The sequence below is a fragment of the Heterocephalus glaber genome, unplaced genomic scaffold (genome assembly GCF_053883595.1).
Source record: "Heterocephalus glaber isolate CG9 unplaced genomic scaffold, H.glaber_assembly_v1.0 deba00001687, whole genome shotgun sequence".
NCBI classification, from domain to species: domain Eukaryota; kingdom Metazoa; phylum Chordata; class Mammalia; order Rodentia; family Bathyergidae; genus Heterocephalus; species Heterocephalus glaber.
Window position 1 is genome coordinate 2,117,483 of NW_028258412.1, and position 22,077 is coordinate 2,139,559.

A 22,077-nucleotide genomic window follows, 5' to 3' on the forward strand; every position below is an offset into this window, starting at 1 on the left:
CCTTTACCCAGGCCAACCCTCCCCCTCCCCCATACTTCTCCCTCTGCCTGGCTAACATCTGGTTAATGACTACATGTCCCTCGGGCCTTAGCTTTAACATCACTATCTCCCAGAAGCCCTCCCGGACTACCAGCTGAGTGGGAGGAGATGCAGAAGTCCCCATAAGCAGGGATTCTGCTGTAGTACAGTCGCCCAATTTCCTCTGTCTCACCTGCTACAGTGTGAGTCCCCTGAGAGCAGAGACTAGCATAGCACTAAACAGAGCTCACACTCAGTTAATATTTATGGAATTCAGTGTTGAATGAATGTTTTCATATGATCTGATCCAGTGTCTGGCTGGCAATAATGGTACTAAAGAAACTATCATTTAGTAAGCCAAATACTTTGCCTTGCTGTCCTATTAAATGCCACAACACTCCTATGAGAAATGATCTATTATTATCTCCTTTTTTACAGTTGAGGAATCTAAAGCTCAGAGAGGCTAGGTAAATTGCCCAAGGTCTCACAGCAAATAACTCAATCTGGTTCCCCTGGAAAACAGAGCCAGAGACAAATCTTACGTGGTAATTAATGTTTTACTGGGACTATAATCTCAGCCCAGCAAAGGATTTGACGGAAAAGGGACTTGGAAGCAGGGAAGAAGAGAGAACAAATACAAGGCATGGCCTACAGGGCTGGCCACAGGCTCTCAAGCAAAGCCAGCTGGGAGTTCCTTCACGCACTCAGGTGTCTCTAGAGAAGCCACATGAAGCTGATCACTCCAGGGGAGAGGGCAAGGACGTCTTTTCTGGTCCTACCTGTCTCCTGTCTGCACTGGTCATGGTTGGACCCACCTGTTCTTTGCATCTGGATCGGGCCACTGTGTCACAGGCAGCCACAGGGAAGCCCTTCCTGCTCAGAGGTTCACCTGAGAGAGCAAAGAAGGACCCAGAGCTGCCTCCCTCAAAGGCTCAGGCCAGGTCTGCTTGGAGGGTGTTGGAAGCCACGAGCATGACATAGTCCGCATCCCTGCAGTGGGAGGCAGTGGATGCTGGACAGTGGCCAGCACTGCTGGTGGCCCAGAAAGACCAAGCTGAGCATACCTGGAAAGGTCCATATCCATCAAAACTGACACAGGTCCAAAACCTCAGAACTGGGAACCAGGTTCCTCCAAAGCCTTTCAATAAACGTTGATTGAAAGAAAAATAAATACATACATAAATAAATGAAGCTGGGCATGGTGATGCACAGCTGTGATCCCAGCATTTGGGAGGCTGAGATAGGAAGATCACCACGAATTCAAGGCCATCCTGGGCTATATAGAGAATTCCAGGCCAGCCTGAGGAGACTGTCTTAAAAAAAACAAACAAATCAATAGAGTCGGGGGCATCCCTGGCAACCACCTACTTCATATGCTTGCATTTTACAGGTAGAGAAACTAAGGCCCAGAGAGGCGGAGGTGCTGTAACTAAGGTCACACTAAGGACAGGTGGCAGAGCAGGGGCCTGTGCCTGTGTTTCCAGCTTCACTAAGGTTTTCTGTGCCTAACTTGGATCCTCCTGCTTCTGGCAGCACCAGTGTTTCCTGAGCAGTGGGGTGACACCTCTTATTCTCACCCACCAGGGATCTATCCCTGCTCTGCAAACAGCACAGCAGTTTTCTTCCTGGAAACCCATCCTCCACCCTCAGTCCAAAGAATTCCAGGTGCAGGAACCCCATGACATCCCTACTCTAGCCCCAAATTCAAACCTTAGCCCCAAACCCAGGACACAGGAAGTAGATCTGGCCAATCAGAGCATCCTGTCTCCCTGGCCACAGTGATTGGCTCATGGGTGAGCACATGACCCAAGTTTGTCCAGTGAGACAGCTGTCTTGTTCAGTGAGAATGAATCAGTGCAACAATTTTTGCAAACATGTAACAACAGAGTAAAAGAACTTTCTTTACTTTGGGGTTCACCTGAGGATGTGAGCTTGGATTCTTCTGAGGCAGACATTGTTAGAATCTGCCTGAGAAAACTCAGCTGAGAGAACAGGGGAGAGAAAGAGAAGGAGAAGGAGAGGGAGATCCAGTTATGTGAGCCAATAAATTCCCACACTTATTTGAGCCAGTATGAGTTCCCCTTTTGTCATGTACAGCAAAAGTTGACACAGTACAAGCACATACTCTGCCAAGTCAGATGCCAGATGCTGAGGATAAAGATACTTAAGACACAGTGCCCAATTCTGGGAAGCTCATAGCTCATAGGGAGGACCTGGGAGAATTACTGGAAAATATGTAAGCCAGCTCCCCACAGTAGAATTAGGAGGCCAGAAAGAGATCACAGTGGCCAGGTTTCCTGCACTGTGCGTGATCCTGGCCCGGTTACTCCCTCTTTGTCCCTTCTCTACCCAGGAACACCCTGCCCTCCTCACCCCACCCGCATCTGGGGCTGGCTTTTCTCTCTCCACCCAGCCCACTGAGCCACCTGCAGCACAAGGCTATTGATTTAAGGAACAGAGAAAGAAAACACACACTTGTCACATGCCTGGGCTTTGTTCCCTGACCTGCACATTTCCCTCAAAGGCAGAGACCTTTTAGGGGATCACAGACTTGTGCCCAAAGCATAACCCTAAGCAGGGGAGCCATGTTGGAGAGTTTTCACCTGCAGTGTGCTGCTCCAGGAAGGAAGGAAGAATCATCGAAGTGAGGAGGGTGAGCAGAGGAAGCTGGGGGGAGGACCCGGCCACTGTCTAGGGGCCAGAGTGGGCCTCAGGGGCCCAGGAGCCCTGATGTCATATCCAGTCGTGTGTGTGTGTGTGTGTGTGTGTGTGTGTGTGTGTGTGTGTGTGTTTTCAAGTCTGCATAGGGCAGTTTCCCCCTCTTTTCCCTTCTTTCATATTGGAGATTGGGGGCTGGGGATTTAGCTCAGTGGTTCCTCTACCTGCCTTGCAAGCACAAGGACCCAAGTTTGATCCCTGCTACCAAAAAGAAGACGAAGAAAAAAAAAACCCACACTGGAGATTGAACCTAGGACCTTTGCACTGAGCTACATCCTTGGCCCTTTTTTGTTTGTTTGTTTTTACTTTAGAGACAAGTTCTCTCTAAGTCATTAAATTGCCTAGGCTGAGCTTGAATTTGCAATCCTCCTGCCTCAGCCTCCCAGAGTGCTGGGATTACAGCCATATGCCACTATAACTGGATACAACCATAATTTTAAATCATATTTTCAAGGAATCCATCACCTCCAAAAGATTAAATCTCATTGGTATAGGGCATGGCCTTTTTTTTTCTTTTGCAAACAGGGAAACTGAGGCTCAGAACTGTTGCATAATTTTTCACAGATGACACAGCTAACCTGCTTGGAATAGAGCCAGAACCTGAACTTGCCTGGCTGAGGGGCTGGGAGAGTAAGACAAGAGATGCAGGGGAAAGGCCTCCCTGGGCAGACCTTGGCTTGGACCTCACTGTAGCATGAGGCCCTTCCTCCGTGTCTGGCTCCCGCACTGCCCTGGGGCAGAGCTGGGCCTGTGTCCTCTGTTCATCCCCTAGCTGGGGCCAGTGCGCAGCTGAAGCAGCTTCACTCACACAGTGTCCCCTCTTCCTGGACACCTGCTCTTCCTGCAGGTTCCTGGTCTCACCCAGGGCCAGCTCCACCGCCCCAGGTGCCTGCTCCCAAGCTGTGAAGACACCTTTGCCTCCTCGCTTCCTCTCACCCCCAGCTCTACTCCATCAGCAAATCCAGTCTGACATTTTGTCTTCAAAGTAGATGCAGGATCTGAGCACTCTTTGACCTCCCTCTCGGCCTGCCTGTCCCCCAAATCCCACCTGACCGGGACTCACCTTCTTGCTGCCCCTCCCTTGCCTTCCCTTCCACTTGATCTCCACCCAGCAGTTAGAGGGGACATGAAAAACATAAGAGGGCTGGGGATTTAGCTCAGTGGTTTTGCTACCTGCTGCGCAAACACAAGGACCCGAGTTCGATCCCCGGTACCAAAAAAACCCCCAAAAACATAAGAGTCACGCATACCCCCCACTCAGGACTGTCTTTCAACGCCCCATCCACCCTGAATTAAAAGCTGACCCTTGTCATGGCTGGCTAGTCCACCACGCTCCCTGCTTTCATTCCTTCCTGTCACATGGGTCCCTTTACTTCCTTCCATGTGGCACGCACTCACTACAGGATCTTTGCTCCTGCTCCTCTGTCTTCCTGGAATTTTCCTCCCCCAAACATCCACATGACTGCTTCACCTTCTTCAGCCCTCCGTTCAAAGTTCACCTTCTCAGAAGGTTTTCCATGACCATCCCTGGTCACTTGGCCTCTGCCTTCAATGCTTTGTTTCTCTCTAAGGCACTGACTTATTCATGTCCAGATAAGGTATTATTCATTCCTTACTGTCTCTCTTCTTCAGTAGGGGGGAAGATCTGTTTTCCTCACTATTGAATCCTCAGCACCTAGATTAGTTCGTGGGACATAGTAGATGCTTAATAAATACTTGTTGGATGGATGGGTGAGTGTACAGATGGATGGGTGGACAGATGAGCGTGTGAATAGACAAATGGGTGGATGGACAAATGGGTGGATGGACAAATGGGTGGATGGACAGGCCATATTGTTTGTCTGTCTTGTCCACAGAACCCTAAGTGCCTTGAAAAAAGGGACTATGTTGTATTCACCACTAGATTCTCAGGGAAGAGGGTAGGAGATGACTTTGGGCTGAGTACATAAAAGTTGAATAAATGAATGACAAACACTGTACAGATGAGGACGGGGAAGCGAGCGGGGGGCTTAGCTTGACATATCAAGTACTAACAGCCACCTTTAAACTCCTCAGCCCCACTTCCCCTCCTGAGCTTCTTCTGGGTTTGACTTGGCCCCTCTGGGACCATTCATTCCCTGGCCAGAGCTTGGGGAGACTTGACTATGCCCTAGCCCAGGGCAGCCCTGGGATGCCCTGTGGGATTTGGACTTAATTAAGCCTTAAAATCACTTTGGGCTTAGGACTGAAAGTCAGAGCTTGTATCCCTAAGTTGAAGTCCCAGCTCCATAATCACTTTCTGAACCTCAATTTTGTCATCTATACAGTGGAACTGATCACATACTTGATCAGGTGGCCGTGAGGTTTACGTGAAATGAGCCACTGCAAGTGTTTAGAAGCAAGATTGGTGCACGTTCAAGAAATACTGACTACTATTTTTAAAGAAGTTAAATGTGATCCAGGCATGGAGGTACATCCCTGGAATCCCAGCACTCTGGGGGGCTGAGGCAGGAGGATTACGGGTTTGAGTCCAGTCTGGGACAATTTAGTGACTACTTGGTGAGACCCTGTCTCAAAATTTTTTAAAATGAAGGAAGGGCTAGGAATGTAGCTCAGTGCAAAGGTCCTAGTTTCAAGCCCCAGTACTGAAGAAAAAAAAAGAAAAGAAAAGAAAAGAAAGAAAAAAAGAAAGAAGAAAAAGTTAAGTCTGGAGTCCAAGGAGAAGAGTATTCAGCCAATTTCAAGCTTCCCTGGGTGGATTCCAGCTAACTGGAGTCTGGCCGGATATGGTTTCAAGTTATAATGCCTCATTTGGGTTTCTCATCAGCATCATTTTCCCAGGTGACATTGAGCATTATCTGGAGAACAGAATCCTTTTTCAAGGTCAGAAACACCCAGAGAGCCACTGGTCCAGAGAGCCAGAGAGACAAAATCACTGGTCTCAGTGGACCCACCTCCCCCCTCCCTCCCGCTTCCTGGCTGGAATTACACCCCTGGGATCCTGCCAACCCACGGGATAGGCTGATTTTGGGGGTGTGTGTATGTGTGGGTTCTCCCTCACCAAGGGACCAAATCTCACTTCTCGGCAAGCAGCCAGGCAGGTTTTTTTAATTCCAGAGTAAAAAGCTCAAGCAACATGACCCTGCCTGGGCTTATCTGCCCTCCCTTGGCAATATCCGTGCATTTTACCCCTTCCAATGACGATGGCACAACAACGTCCACCCCTGGTTTCCAAAGACCTGAGGTATCTCAAACTCCCATGTCAGGGAAGGGGAGATCTGGGCCTCTCTGCTGCTTTCTACCACATCCCCCAACCCGGTGATTGAACCCAACCTACCTGGCCCCTGGGATTTATGATCTTCTTATATGGATGGAGAAACAGACCTAGAACAATCGGTTAATTTGCCCTGGGTCCCACAGCTGGGAAATGGTAGAGTGACTCATCAGTCTCCAAGCCTAGGATTCCTGCCACATTGAAAATATTGCCTGGGCTTTGATTGCCAAAGTGAAGCCCAAGGTCATAAGCAATGGCCCGGGAAAGTCTTAAGTCCGTGCCCTTGGCTTGGTTGACAGATAACTGCTTCCAACTCTGAATGCCCTTGAGAACACTTGCTCTTCTGGGTTCCCTTCTGGCTGTCAGGGACAGGGTAAGCTATTGGCCAATATTCAGGCCTCAGTCGAGTCATCCGAAGACCTCTATCATAACTTGGAAAAGACTTGGCTTTAAAGCAATAGCATGCCAGGTGTGGTCTAATTGTGTCCCCCTACCACTGGTTCATGGGTTGGAAACTTAATCCTCAAATGCTTATGCTGCTGGTTTTTGGAAGTGAGACTTTGGAAGATTATTAAGGGTAAATGAAATCATGAGCATGGGGCTCCCATGATGCATGAATGTCTTTATGGGAAGAGGAAGAGAGACTCGAGCTGACATGCTTGCTCTGCCTCACTGAGTGATACCCTGTGCCAGGCGAGGCCTCCTCGGATGCCAAGCAGATCCTGGTTCTGTGCTCTTAGACTTCCCACCTCCAGAACCATGAGCCCCAAACTTCTATCCTCTATAAATTACTCAACCTCGGGTATTCTATTATAGACTAAGACAATGCAAAAAACCCAAAAAACAAACAAAACAAATACATGGGTAACCCAATCACATTTACACATTCTCAGTAGGCTCTTGCTATAGACTGAAATTCTAATGCCCCAGGTGATGGTATGAAGATATGAAGACCCCTTTGGGGTCTGCCTGTAGGGAGCCCCACTGAAGACAGATGGAATAGATGTACATACAGCAACATGAACCAATCCTAAAATCATGATGCTTAGTGCCCACAGTAGGAAGAAGAATGCCGTACACAAAATAATATCATTTACATCAGTGAAAAATGCATGCATATACAGTAGACCAATTTTGCAAAAATACCTTGAAACAGAATGATATATAGCGCATTGGCTGTAGTGGTGCATGCCTATAATCCCAGCTACTCAGGAGGCTGAAACAGGAGGGTCACAAGTTTGACTGACTCTATCTCAAAAAAAAAAAAAAAAAAAAAAAAAAAGGCAAAGGCCCAGGGTCTAATCCCCAGTGTGGTAGAAATAAAGGAAAGACCAATGCTACACATCAAACAATTAACAATGGTTACTGACTGGAAGGAGTTAGCTAATGGGCAGGGTGGCTATGGGAAATCCAACATGTATGTGCGGATAGAAGCAGCCTTTTTGCACAGGGGAGTGTTGCTGGGCAGGGTACGAATGAACAAATGAATGAAGAAATGAATGAATGAAACATGAGGGCCCCTGCACATTGATAATGATGACGTGACGTGCAGGAGGGGTGGGTAGCGTTCAAAGGTCTGTCTGATCATGAATACAGTTTCTGGAACTTGGAAGCTCATCTCCAGAATGTGTTAGACCCTGGCCTCACTGTAGTCGTTGGCTCCTCCTGTGGCATCACCAGGCAGAAGAGGGCTGATGACCTGGGGTCTGACCCTGGCTGGGGCCACCTTGTCCTGCCTTCTCCACCACTAACCTTGCCCTTGACCCCCAGGTCCCGGCACCCTTATGGTGGGCAGCGTGTGGGCAGCCCTGGGGCTCTCCCTGACCTGCCTCTCAGCCCTCAGCCTCATCTCCCCTGCCTGGTTCCAGATGCCCACCTGCTCCAAGCCTCTAGGTGACAGCTGGAACCAGAGCTGCATGACCTTCTGGTCCCTGGAGGACATGTCTGGTGCTGCCTGGAGGGTGAGACCTGTGCCCATCAAGCCACTGGCCCTTGGGGATAGAGGCTGGCCTCCTGAGGGTGGGATTGGAGAGTCCTTTCCTGCCCCTCCATATCCCAGTGTCTATGGACACACCTTCAGTCTCCCTAGAACTGACCACACGGTTTTGGAAATATCCTTGGAGCTTTGCAAAAATGCCAAGTTCCATCTGGACCTCTGGCTTTGCAGATGTGTTTTGAGGTCTGGATACTTGTGTTTTACTTAGCAAACACCCAGATGATTCCTAAGGTAGCGGCCAGCCCACATAGCACGTTTGTGGGAATTAAGAAAAGGCATCTCTTTTTCCAGACACCACACTGCCATCTGCTGGAAAGTCCCTGTAATTAATATGCAAATCTATGATGATCCCAGTTGCTTCTAGAGTTGCCCAAAATACAACCTGCACGTGCCTCCCTGGCCACCCTAAACTTGGCTAGGTTTGAAAATGAAAGCTAAGGTGTTAAAATCCCTATTACAATGAAAATTAGCAAAATCAACAATGGGGAAGATCAACAATTGGTGTTTAGTCCAGCACCTCTGAGGAAGATTATACGGCTTTCAAAGCCCATCACAAAGGTGATGTCACAGCATCAACAGGTGCTCTCTTGGTCCTGTGGACACGTGGTGGGTACCTAGCAAAGGTATGCACAGTGCTCAGCCATCTGGATCTGGCTCTAGCATTTAACTACCTGCGAGTCCTGAGGCAAAGGACTCCAACACTTCCGGGACTCAGCACCAGGCAATAGGCAGAGGCAGGGAGCACCCTTGCCCGCCCTCCCCTTCTCATGTCCCGGCAGGTCTCCACTGTGATGGTCCTGGGGGCTGGCTCCTGTTGGCCTGCACTGCAGTCCTCCTCCTGTCCTGGGCCCTGGGCCCCAAAGGGCTGTGCCCAAGGAGGGGCAGAGGCCTAGTGTCGGGGATGCAGGCAGCAGCAGGTAAGTGCTATGGACAGATTTGTGGAATAGATGAATGAATGAATGGATGAAGCTGTGAGCAGAGTCTGGCCTACTGCATCAGAACTCAGAGATAAACCTAGGGCTGTAGAGTATTCCTAACCCAGAAGTTGGGGAAAGAGGAGATGAAGTCCAGTCCTATTTATCTGTACCCCTTTGTTTCTCATCCATCCAACTTGCTTTGTGCTGCCTTGACTGGGCTGCCCTATAGAGTTGGGTTGGTTGTGCATTGCACAAGTATGCCCGGCCAAGAGCTGAGCAGATGCTGACATTGAGCCCATGCTCCATTTGCCAGGCTATGAGCGTGCAAGGCTGCCCTGGCTGAGAGGGGTCACTCTTCTCTAATTCACACGCAGCCTCTGCAGGTGCCAGCCCAAGCCTGGACTGCAACCCTCGTGCCATGAATTCACCGCCTCTCACCTCTAACCCTCCCAGGGCTCCCTGGCCCCCTCCCCCAGTCTGTGTGCCATGCACTGGACAAACAGGTCCCGCTGAAATGAAATCAGATCACTGGGCCAAATGGCTTCCACACCCTCCACGCCCTCCATGGCACAGAATGAAATCCACACTCCTTACTGTGGCCTCAGAGGCGCCTTGACCCTGCCCCACCTTCTCCAGCCTCATCTCAGCCCCCCTGCCGGGCTGGGTGTATGCCCCCCCCACACCAGATGGCTCCAGCAGCCTGCTGTTCCCTCCTCCAGATCCCAGCACATCCAGCTCCCCACTGTGGACAGGCTCTGTGAAAGCATCGCTGCCTCAGTGAGGGCTGCCCCAACCTCTGGCAGACGGGTCCCCTCTCCCACCTGTTCTTCCCCACCTCATGGCACCTACTCACTCCCCTGAGACAGCACCACTGCCTCTCAGTCACCTCACCTTTCCCCACCGCCAGGCCAGCTCTGTGAGGGCAGTGACATGGCCATCTGCCTTGCAGCTGCTCAGCACCCAGCTGGGTGCTACACAGATGCCTCCCGATGTTTGTTCAGTCACTGGATGAAGACGCAGCCCTTGTCCTGGACTGGCTCGCAGTGTCTGTGGCAGGGGTGGGGCATCAGTTTGTTACAATTTGTCTTAGTCTGTTTTGCCTTACTGTAATGAAAAAGCTGAGGCTGGGTATAAAGAAAAGAGGTCTGTTTAGCTCATGGCTCTGGATGTCCAAGTGAAGGGGCTGCCTCTGGCTTTGTTGTTTTGTTTTGTTTTGCAGTCCTGGGTTTGAACCCAGGGCCTTCATGCTGAGCTACATCCCCAGACATCCTATATATATATAGGTTTTTTTAAATTTTGAGACAGACTCTTGCTAAGTTGCTAAATTACTCAGCAATTGCCAAGTTCAATGGGCTTGAACTTGAGAGCCTCCTGCCTCAGCCTCTAAAGAGTGCTGTGTTAACAAACACAGGCCACCACACCTGGCTGGTGATGGCCTTCTGCCAGGCAGAGTCCCAAGCCCCCCCGCCCCCTACAGAATATCAGTGAACTGCAGCATGGAATACTTCAACAAAATTTTGTTTTTTTTGGTACTGGGGATTGAACTCGGGTCCTTGAGCTTGCGCAGCAGGCAGCGAAACCACTGAGCTAAATCCCTGGCCCTTTAACAAATTTTTAACATGGTAAATTACATATAAGTAAATTTATCTTAACAATTTTAAGAGTACCATTCAGTGGTATTCAGTATATTCATAATATTATGCAATCATCCCCATCATCCACAGAATTCTTTTCACTTGTAACCCTGAACCTCTGTACCCAGGAAATGGTAACTCCCCATCTCCCCATCCTTCTCTCCCCTTAGCCCCTGGAAACCACCATTTTCCTGTCACTGTGGATTTGACAACTCTACTTCAGATGAGTGGAATCATACCACTTTTGTATGCTCTTGTAACCAGTGTATTTCAGTGAGCATAATGTCCTCAAGGTTCATCCAGGTTATGACATGTGTCTGATTTTATTTTCCCAAAGTTGTATATAGATCTCAAAACAACTGGCTACATATAAATATATACACTTTTGTCAATTTGCAAATTATTAACTAAAACTATTCCATCGAATGTCAGCACCATATTTTTCTTACCTAGTTATCTGTTGATAGATGTCTGGGTTGCTTCCATGTTTTAGCTACTGTAAAGAATGCTGGTTTATCGTGGGTGAGCCTCGTTTTAATTCTTTTGGGTATATACCCAGAAGGGAGTGGCTGTGTCACATAGAAATGGTTTATCTTTTGAGGAACTACCATATTTTTTCTACAGTAGCTGCCCCATTTTACATAACTACCAATCATGCACAAGGGCTCTGATCTCTACCCATCCTTAGCAATACTTTTTTTGTTGTTGTGGCTGACAGCAGTCATCCATCCTAATAAGTGTGGGTGGTATCTCATTATAGTTTTGATTTTCATTTCTCTAGTAACTAGTGATGTACCTCTTAACAATTTTTTTTTCTTCTTGGTACTGGGGATTGAACCCAGGGCCTTTGCACTGAGCTACATTCCCAGTCCTCTTTAAAATATTTTGTATGAGATAGGGTCTTTCTACGTCACTAAATTGCCCAGGTTGGGCTTAAACTTGCAATCCTCCTGCTTCAACGACCAAGAGTTCTGGGATTACAGATGTATGCCACCATACATCTAACGGTTTTGATGAATGAATGCATGGATGGATGGGTGGGTGGGTTGGTGAATGCATGAATGGGTGGGTGGATACACTGGTGAAATGATGGATATACTTACTAATGGCAGGGCAAATGGATAGGTACATGGATGAATAGAGAAAATGGACAGATTGCAATATGGTTGATGGAGGACAGGGGTAGATAGGTGGGTAACAGCAGATGCCTGAAGTGTGCAGATGGATAGGTGGGTCGAGCAATGAAAAGAATGAGTTGATAAGGATATGGTTGATTGATGGATGAATGTGTAGGAGGGTGGACAGCAGGGTGAATGAGTCCTGAGATGAGATTAGCCTAGTGATCCTTGACAACACACTGGCTTTTCTCTCTGTATCTCCAGCTGCCACCACCACTGTGGGCTTTCTGGTTTTCCCAGTTAGCCTGGCCTTCCCATTCATCAAAGAAGCCTGCAAGGGCTCCTCCATGTACCATGGAGGGAAGTGCCAACTCGGCTGGAGCTATGTGACTGCCATCCTCAACAACATCCTGGCTGGCCTCCTGTCCATCATTGGATGGCCCCGCATGACCAAGGTCTAGGGGAGAGCCATATTCTTCTCCAGTGACACTGAATCATCCTCATGTGAGAAACCATCAAATAAAAACCTTCGAGGAAGGAGGAACTAGAAGAGCCCATTCTGAAGAAACTGTCATAGGTAGATATATGCAACAGGGTAGGTGGAGTCTTGGCAACCCTTCATCCCCCAGTTTGGAATACATACTTAGCTACAAAGAGTGTCACCTAGTCTCTTTCTATACCCAAACCTGGCCTGAATGCACCCCCCACCCTGGAAGTAGTTAAAATTACCTTTAACAGTCTGTCCCTTTAGAAGAAACAGTTACATGTGGCCATCAAAACAGAAGTTTTGGCTATTATCTGTGGTTATCAAACAACAGTGGCTAAGGTCAAAAATTTTTTCTTTTTTCCTTTTTAAAATATTTATGCCTACAACTTAAGTTGGTTTATAGATAAGTGTCATTAGAGTTAAGGACATGCTTTCACCCAAGTTGCCAGCTGATCAAAATGATGTCAAGACTGATTTTACAAATGCAATGTATATTGTTGTCTGTGTACAATAACTTGAGTGTCTTCCATTGGTCAATAATAATGTGTTGTTATGATCTGGTTCTCATAGGTCATCTGAAAATTTTGTTAAGATAATTAAATGGGGACCCTGAAGGCTTGGGGAAACTGCTGGATGAGACTCTCCTTGATGAGTAAAGGAGCAGCTGCCTGGAAACATTTATTCCAATCTTTATTCACTAAAGGGACTCCAACAATTTTCATAGCCTTATGGAAGACACCCCCCAAAAACATTGCTAAACATATTACTGTAATATGTTTACACTGCCTATCATCAAAAGGTTGTTTTCTGTGGGTAAAACAATAAGGTTTTCTTATTAAAAGATGCCCTTGTTACAAAACTAAATTAAGAGACAAGGGTTTCCATATAGCTGTGACACTCATTACTAATTTCATGGTGTGCTAAATGTTTTCATGCCTTCTGGGTGTACAAGTCTTCAAAGATGTAAAACTAGGACTGTTTATGGTGATAACCTTTCCTTTTAGACTCAGCTATCTGCCTTTCTCTTGTGCTCTAGCTACTTGTGATAAGAGGTACATGTCAAGCCAGCATGAGCCCACCAGTTAAATGATAGGTTTTTTTTGGTTTTTTTTTTTTTGGTACCAGGGATCGAACTCATATCCTTGCGCTTGCACAGCAGGCAGCGAAACCACTAAGCTAAATCCCCGGCCCTAATGATAGTTTTTTTTTTAAAAAGGCTAGTGATGTGTATGTTATATATGTGTCACTATACTTAGAGATGCTATAGAAAAAAAAAACACCCAGCAGAAAAATATAAGCAAAGGGTATATAAAAACAATACCATAGTAATAAAAGCTAGATATAAAAAGGGGCTCCAACACTAACCCCTACTGACAGTTCTAAGGGGCAGCTGGTTACAATTGCTATTCCAACCCTTCAAAAACAGTGTCTGGGGCCGGGGCTTTAGCTCAGTGGTTCCAGCGCCTGCTCTGCAAGCGGAAGGTCCTGAGTTCAATCCCCAGTAAAAACAAAAACAAAAACAAAAAAAACCAGTGTCTGTGTAGCTCCTTCCCCAATCTTCCTTTCCATTCTAGTTGTTCATGTTTTGGTCAGATGTGCTTTTATTTCTTGGAAGAGTTGTTTATTCTTACCTAGACACTGCCAAACTCCAAGTGATCATGCTGATGGAACCGACAAATGTGTCAGACTCCTTTTACCAGGATCCTTTAGATCGACCTTGTGAAGGGAGTTCATAACTGCTGGGTTGCAACACGACTTCTGTTCAAGGCCCATTAGACTGGCTCTCTGACTGCCTTCCCTATACCACCCCTTCTCTGCTCTGGGTAGCTAGATGGAAACTATACCCCATCTCCCTAACCACAGTTAAGGATGCCTCCTTAGTGGGAGGAATATTGCAGACAGCCAAGTTGGGTAGTTAGGTAGAGGTATTAAAGGGATACAGGGCTAGGCCCTCAAAGGAGTCAATGCAGAGGATGAGAATACACAGGAACTGTGGCTGGAGGCACATATGAAAATTAAATTCACAATGGCCGGATTTACAGACTTCCCTAAGGGATAAACAGAAGTTTGAGATTATTGGTATCACCCTTTTCAGATTTCCTGTGTAAATAAATGATTATCTCATGAGGGGTGGGCCATCTTCTTCCACTCACTAAGACTAAGATTATGACTAAAATTTGGACTACTAAAACTACTAAAACTAAATAAAGACAAGACTAAAACCATAGATTATTGACCAAGGTTAATGATGGCATCCATATGCCCTTTCTACTATATACTTGTAATCTTTTTGGTTGATTATAATTTGACCCATGTTGTACCCACCCCTGTGACTTTGGTCTTTAAAACTTTCTTAAGAGAAGTGGGTTTGTTGGCAACCCATTTGGGACCCCTCCAGTCTCTCAGGAGCTATTCCTGTTGCCCATTCCTATTCCCCAGTAAATTTTCCTCTTAAAAAAATAAATAAAAGAACCCATTCTACAGTTGTATGAAATCAGCACATACTTAAGTTAAATACCAGCTTTGCTGCTTCCTTGCTGTGTGAGCTCAGGGAAACCACTTCAGCTCTCAGGTTCCATTTATTCTTTGATAAAATGGAGACTGAAATAATGCTTACCTCATATGGTTATGAGAATTAACTTTAGTCTGTGTAAACAAAGCACTTTGTGCCATGTCTGCACAGAGTTCAATAAATATTAGCCTCTATTATTATAATTTGTCTCATAGACTGATGAGAATTAAATGTATTTATGAAAAGAATTTAGGGCAATTGTGAGTACATGGTTGTCTCTCAAACACTAAATCTTTTCATGGATCTATATGTTTTCTCTCTCTTCCTTCCCTTCTTACAATTCCTCCTGTCTTGGAGAATTTAAGCACTCATTTCCCTGTCAGATATTTAGTGAGTGCCTATTCTGCTCAAGGCTGTGTGCCAGGGTTGGGGTGGAAAGTGGGCAAGGTAAGAACGCATCTTTCTCTACTGTCTGTCTGAGGTCTCTGTTCAGCCTTTCTTGCTGCCCACTCCACCCTCATGCCCAGCCTCCAGCCACATGAACTTCGGAGGCCTCAAAGGCCTCCATTCCTCCAACCTCCACACGGGCCGCTCTGTGAGGATCTGCCCATCATGACCCACTGCTGTTCTCCGGGAGCAGGGCCCTCATCTTCCCTTGGGAAATGACCCTCGGCTACTCTCTGGCCACCCTGGGCTTTAGGATTGACAACTGATCCCCTCTGCCAATCAAGCTGGTCACAGTGATTGGCTCTGAGTGCAGCATGGGACCTGAAGGAGCCAGCATGGAGGAGAATGGAAGCAGGAGAGAGAGGGAGGATTCATCTGAACACCTGGATCCAAGCCCACCCTCCACATGTAGAATAGTCACAGGTAGCTCTAGGCTGGCATCACTTCAGCTTGGCTGCCCAGAGGAAAAAGTGGCATAGATAAATCCCAGGGAAGGAGTCTTATTGGCCAGCACTGGGTCACGTACCTGTGGTGGGGAGGCGGGTGTCAGCAGCCTCACTTAGGCTATAGGAGCGAAGATGCTGTATTAGAATTGGGGAAGGATCACTTCTGGCCTTTTGGCTAAGATCAAGTGTAGAATGGGGAAAAGATGTTGAGCATGAAAATACATTAGATGACTCTCTCTCTCTGCACCTAATGGGTATTGAACCCAGGGCCTTCACACTGAGCTACATCCCCTGCCCATTTTATTTTCTGAGACAGGGTCTCACTCATGCTGGGCTCCCATTTACCATCTTCCTGCCTCAGCCTCCCAGAGAGCTGGAATTACAAGTATGTGCCATCTTGCCCAGCTGGTCAGCTCTCTTGAAGCAATGCTTTGTTAGCCTTCGTTTCACAGAGGTGGCAATTGAGGTTTGGAGAGGTAACGTCACTTCTCAAGTCCTCACAGCTGATCAATAGTAGAGCTTTGACTGGAACTGCATGTCAGGTGGAGGTTACACCTGGATTTGCTCCCTCTGCCCCCACCCTTCAAGCTCACATTGATAAAACTCTTCTGGCCTCAAATGTTGACCCCAAAGCATCTGTACATAGAGAAGGTACCACAGGTGTGCACACACATCTGTGTCTGCCTTTGCTGTACTGGGGAATGAACCCAGAACCTTCATACTGAGATTTAATTTCTTTCATTAAGTTGTGCAGACAGGGCTCAAACTTGCAATTCTCCTGCCTCAGCCTTCCAGAGTTCAGGAATTACAGGTGTGTGCCATGATACCTGGCTCTTGAGGGCTTTTGTATAAAGTAAGAGAAAACCTGGGGAGCCACCACACACTGCAATGGTCTGGAGACTGGTGGTACATTCTGAGTGGCACAGGAAGCTCTTCAGTGCAAATCAGCCTGTCATGGGGAGATGCCTTGAACCTCAGGCATAAAGAGCGGCAAGCGCCACCAAGGAGGAGCCCAAACCCAGTCCACAGCTCACCCACTCACACTTAGGATGCGCCTTTTTGCTGTAATAACCTCACAGCACTCCCAAGGTCCTTATTGTGTCTTCTGAACTGTTCTAGCAACATCAAAGGAAGTGATTCTCCGGCTCATAAAGCAAAGCCATTTGCAGAGACTGCCTTTATTTGGCAACAGACTGAGGGATTTTTCTGGATTGTTTTCTTTCCTTCAACTGATGAGATGCTCACTGTTTGCAAGGAGCTTTGGACCTAGAGGCTGGAAATCCTTGTGCTCACAGACCTGGAAAAAGCAAAGTCAGGAAGAGCCTGGAGTCATCCTGGGCCTCATCTTGATGAGATGGAAAATCCAGGAGCTGGTGGCCACGCCAGTCATTTGCACTGTGCCAGGGCTGTCTTAGTGGTGGGTGGGCAAGCAGGCCCTCCCACAGCGGCCAAGCCGTGCTCCTGTAGTCTCTACCTGTCCTAGGCTCACACCCTCGAGTGCTCAGTGGCTTTAAAGCTGAAAGCACGGAAGCCTGGTACCCTCTCCTGACTCAGCAGAGTCCGATGTGGACTGCACAGCCAGGGCGGACCTTGCTACTGCCAAGAATGTCCATTGGGCAGATTCAGGGTCTCCATCATACAGCCCAGGGGCTTGGAGCTCCCCTTCTGCAGTCACATCCTTCTCCCCTGCAAAGGCTCACCTGAGGAAGGTTGATGTGGGAACAAAGGAAAATGAATTCCCAGCCAGGAAATCATCTCCAATGATGCTTGGGCAAAGGGTTTCCAGGAAAGAGGGAGGCCTGGGAGTACAGAACTAAAGGAAGCTGGATTACCCCATTTCACAGAAGAGAACACTAAGGCTCAGACAGGCGAAGTCATTTGTCCAAGGCCACACAGCCAGAGTAGCAGATCTGGGATCCTAAATCATTGATCTCCAAAATGTGGACAGAGATGGATGAGTGAGAAAATCATTCATGTTCTAATTCTCCCTTAAGACCTTGAAGAAGAAAGGCTCATTTGATGCTAGTGACTTTAATGCTTCTCAAGTCTTTACTGTATTTCTTTTTTTTTTTTGTACCAGGGATGGAACTTCGGACCTTGCGATTGCAAGGCAGGTGAGGTGCCGCTGAGCTAAATCCCTGGCCCCTGTATTTTTTAACTGCTCCAGTTTGAATCTTAAATGTTCCCAAAAGGCCCATATGTTAAAAGTCTTGGTCTCCAGCATGGCACTATAGGGAGATGGTGGAGACATTTTTTTGCGGGGGAGCATTGTACTAGAGATTGAACACAGGACCTTTGGACTGAGCCACATCCCCTCTTGTTTAAAAATTTTAAAAAATTTTTCTTTTGAGACAGGGTCTTGCTAAGTTACTAAACTGCTCAGGCTGGACTAGAACTTGTAATCTTCCTGCCTCAGCCTCCCAGAGTATTGGGACTACAAGTGAGCACTATCATGCCTGGCTGTTGTAAAAACCTTAGGAGAGGAGGCCTAGTGAAAGGAGTTCAGGTCACTGGGGTGCACCCTTGAAGGGAAGTGGGGCACCAGCCCCTTCCTCTCCTTTCACTTCCCAGCCCTGAGGTGAGCATCTCATTCCATCGAAGACTCCTCCATGATGTACTACCCTTCTGCTGGAGCCCTAAAAGCATGGGTCCACTCTGACGACAGACTGGAACCTCTGAAACTTCACCAGATCTTATGGCTTACATCTAGATGTCACCCAAGGCCTCATGCACTCATAGGTGGGGCTTTTAGGAGCTGGCCTTAAAAGGATTAGTCCACTGACTTCACAGCTAAACGTGACTATGGGAGGGGGCAACTGGCTGGAGGAGGCGGGTCACTGGGGGGGCGTCTCCTTCCCTCATCCTTCGTTTGCACCCCAGAGTCTCTATTGTCCTAGTGATATAGGGCGTATGATATAGGGATGATATATGGACCTCTAAATAATGTGAGGGAAATACTGTAACTCTCAACCCACTAGATGCCCAATATTTTGTGTTCTCTAAAATCAAAGAATGAATCCTAGGAACAATGGAGGTTAAGAGCAGGAATTACTTCTTGAAAGAGATAGCTTCTGTCTAAGAGAGACAGAAGGGGACCCAGAAAGTGGATTGCCCCACCTCCTTTCACTTGTGGGTGCTGGGCACTGTGTCTCAGTGACCCAGGAAAATGACTAAGACACCAAATAATACATTTCTCTTTGTAAGCTGATTATCTCAGTTATTTGTTATAGGAACAGAAAGCTAACACATTTAGAAAACAAGAAAGAGTAGGCTTCAGGCTTTTGATCTTTCATTAAGAAAAATATATTTTAGGGCCGAGGATTTAGCTCAGTGGTTCTGGCCCCTGCCTCACAAGCGGAAGGTCCCAAGTTCGATCCCCGGTACCAAAAGACAAAAAGAAAAATATATTTTAGGAAAATATTCACACTTATTTTTACAATTATCTTTTTATGCACATGACCTTGACTTTCCATATTTGAGGTTTTAAAAATGAGTTAATTTTTTAAAAAAACTGCGAAGGATATAGTGCCATGGGCAGTGCACAGCTGTGGTAAAAATCATGCAGAGAGGGATGGCTGGGGCCTGAGCTTGGGAGGTGCCGTCATAAAACGTGGGACCACAGAAACTGGTCCATGAATCTACTGTGCATTAAACCAGAGAGTTTCTGGTTAAGGAAAGAAACTGACACTGCTTCTTCCTACTTCCCTGAGGCAACATCTTCTCCCTCCCCTTGGGGGTCCTAAGACCTTAGGCCTGGGGAGAAGAGAGGGAAGAAGGAAGGGGACATGAGCTGGCATAGCACTGCAGGAATGTTAGGTCCCCAAACTCTGCACAAGGAGTACTTCTCCAGGGCCCCTGACCTCCTCCCAAGCCAAAGGGCACATTCTAGGCAAAAAGGAAAGGGGATTATGGCTTCAAAGTGGAAGGGGGAGAAGGTAGGAGGCCTTTGCTTTGCAGTCTTGGTCTGCAGAAGCAGCACGATTCAAGTGGGAAATGTGGGCACAGACATCACCAAATGCCTTTTGCTACAAGAAAAAAAGGTGATGGGGTCAGGGATTTAGCTCAGTGGTTCCCTCACCTGCCTCGCAAGTGCAAGGTCCTGAGTTCGATCCCCGGTACCCCCCTCCAAAAGAAAAAAAAAGGTGGAAGGAGGAGGAGAATGTGAGGAAGGGGAAGAAGAGAAAGAGGGAGGGAAGAAGATGGAGAGAGGGGGAGCAGGAAGAGGCTGGGAGGCCACAGCTGCACATGCACATGGGAGCAGGAACCACTTGCTAAATCATGGCACTGTGCTTGTAAGCCAACACTTTTCACATTGACACACATTCAGACCCATGTGTTTCGGAAAAAGCCTTTCAGAAGCAAAAATGATCATTTAGGATTTTCCTCTCAATGAAATACATCATTAGTAGTCCAGCCTAGGCAACCTAGTGAACCCCAGTCTCAAAATTTTAAAAAGGGCTGGAGTGAAGCTCAGTGGAAGACCACTTGCCTAACATGTGCAAGGCCCTGGGGGTCTATCCCCAAAACTTTAAACAGGCCAATAGCACAAATAACCAGGAATTTGTACATAAACAGCCCCAGGGCTGGCAGTATCAAACAGCCACAAACAATAGTGTGGCCCTCCATGGGGAGAGCCCCTTGCACAGAGCTGAGGCTGAAGTCAGAAATGAGACTGGTGACCCAAAGGACAGTCAGAACAACAGGACCAGACTTTATGCTCTGAAGCTCTGCCTACAAAGAAGCAGAACTAGGAGACCCCCGACTGAGCTGGCAAAAGGACAAATCCCTGCCTGCCCACAGCTGTGTGGCTTCCTGCTTGCTTCTGCTGAAAATGTTCCCAAGGCCACTTGCAAACTCTTCTTTTACCTTGCTCTTATCTGGAGGCCTTTTTCTACAGAAAACCTTAAGTTTTGATGGCTGCTTGCTAAAATGTTAGAACAAATCCAGCTTTGCTCCTGCAATGGTGGACCACATGTCTTATTCAGCTTGAGTTTGAGGGTGCTGGGTGACAGAGATCCTGGAAGTCCTCACTGCCTGACAACTATGGTCTTGAATGGCAGCCACTGTGAGTGCATTAGTCAGGTTTCCATTGCTAAGATAAAGTACCTGACATTCACAACTTAAAGGAGCAGAGGATTACTTGACTCTCAGTTTCAGTCCATGGTCAACTGCCTCCATGGCAGAAAATCAGGGCAGAAAGGAGTGGCAGAGCTGCTCACCCCTGGGTAGCCAGCTGCAGAGAATGCAAGAGGCAGAGAGGAAGGGGCCAGGGAACACATAATGTCACTGAGGTCACACCCACATGACCCACTTCCTCCAACCAGGCCGCGATACCCAATTCAGCTATGAGCTCTGCAAAGGGTTAATCCACTGATCAGGTTAGTGCCCTCACAACCCAGTCATCTCTCCAGGAGTCTTTAATTCAAGCAAATTTCTGGGTGTGGTGGCACATGCCTATAATCCCAGCATTCCCAGTGTCTGAGGCCAGAGGATGGCAAGTTCACGCCTAGCCTGGGTAACTTACTGACTTGATGAGATTTTGTCTCAACATAAAAAAATAAATATGGCTGAGGATGTAGCTCAGGGTGAAGGTCCTTGGCTTCAATTCTCAGTACTAAAGGAAGAAAACAAAAAAAGATTAATGGGCACAGTGAGAATGAACTAGACACATAAGGGGAGACAAGTTCATGGCCTGTGGAAACAATGAGGGTGAGTGGGGAACCATTTCAACGGTCAGGAGAGGGCCACTGTCAAATGGCTGACCAATGAGGAAGCCTTGCTGTGCACCGAAGAAAAGTAATACAGACTACAAAAATGATCTCATTTACAACAGGCCTTCGGTATCCACAGGAGGTTGGCTCCAGGACTGCTGTGAATACCAAAATCTGAGGATGTTCAAATCTCATATATAAAATGATCTAATATTTGCATAGAACCTATGGACATCCTCCCTTATACTTTAAATCATCTCTAGATGACTTATAATCCCTTATACAATGTTAAGTGCTATCAGAATAGCTGCCACACCATTTCCTTTAGGCAATGACAAAAAAAAAAGGTCATACATGTTCAGTATAGATGTAATTTTCTTCCACTATTTTATTTGGTTTGTTTTTTTGTTTTGTTTTTGGTACCTGGGATTGAACTCCGGACCTTGCGGTTGCAAGGCAGGCACGGTGTCACTGTGCTAAATCCCTGGCACTCCACTATTTTATTTTGTATCTAAGGTTGGTTGAATTTGCAGACATGGACTCCCTGTCTATATTCCTGATTTTCAATGCCACTTTTCAAAGCCTTCTATCAGGAAGTGAAGTCTATTTCTCCACCTTTAAATCTGACACTGACCAACAGAACATGGCAGACATGGTCTCCAGAAGTGCTGCATAAGGGCTGGGGATTTAGCTCAGTGGTTCTGCTGCCTGCCTCACAAGCTCAAGGTTCAGAGTTCGATCTCTGGTACCAAAAAAATAAAAATAAAAAATAAAAAAAATTAAGAAACCAGAAGCACTGCATGTCTCTGCTTGCTCTCTG

At 47.1% G+C, this 22,077-nt stretch overlaps 1 protein-coding gene across 1 annotated transcript; it reads left to right on the plus strand.

The window, feature by feature from the left end:
- The first annotated feature begins 420 nt into the window (after window positions 1–420).
- On the plus strand, window positions 421–15,269 carry Lhfpl7 (LHFPL tetraspan subfamily member 7). The gene is given in 6 exon segments (XM_087198635.1): window positions 421–499; window positions 7,760–7,950; window positions 8,565–8,580; window positions 8,765–8,902; window positions 11,919–12,158; window positions 15,181–15,269. Coding segments are annotated over 6 exon segments (753 nt in total).
- Window positions 15,270–22,077: the final 6,808 nt, after the last annotated feature.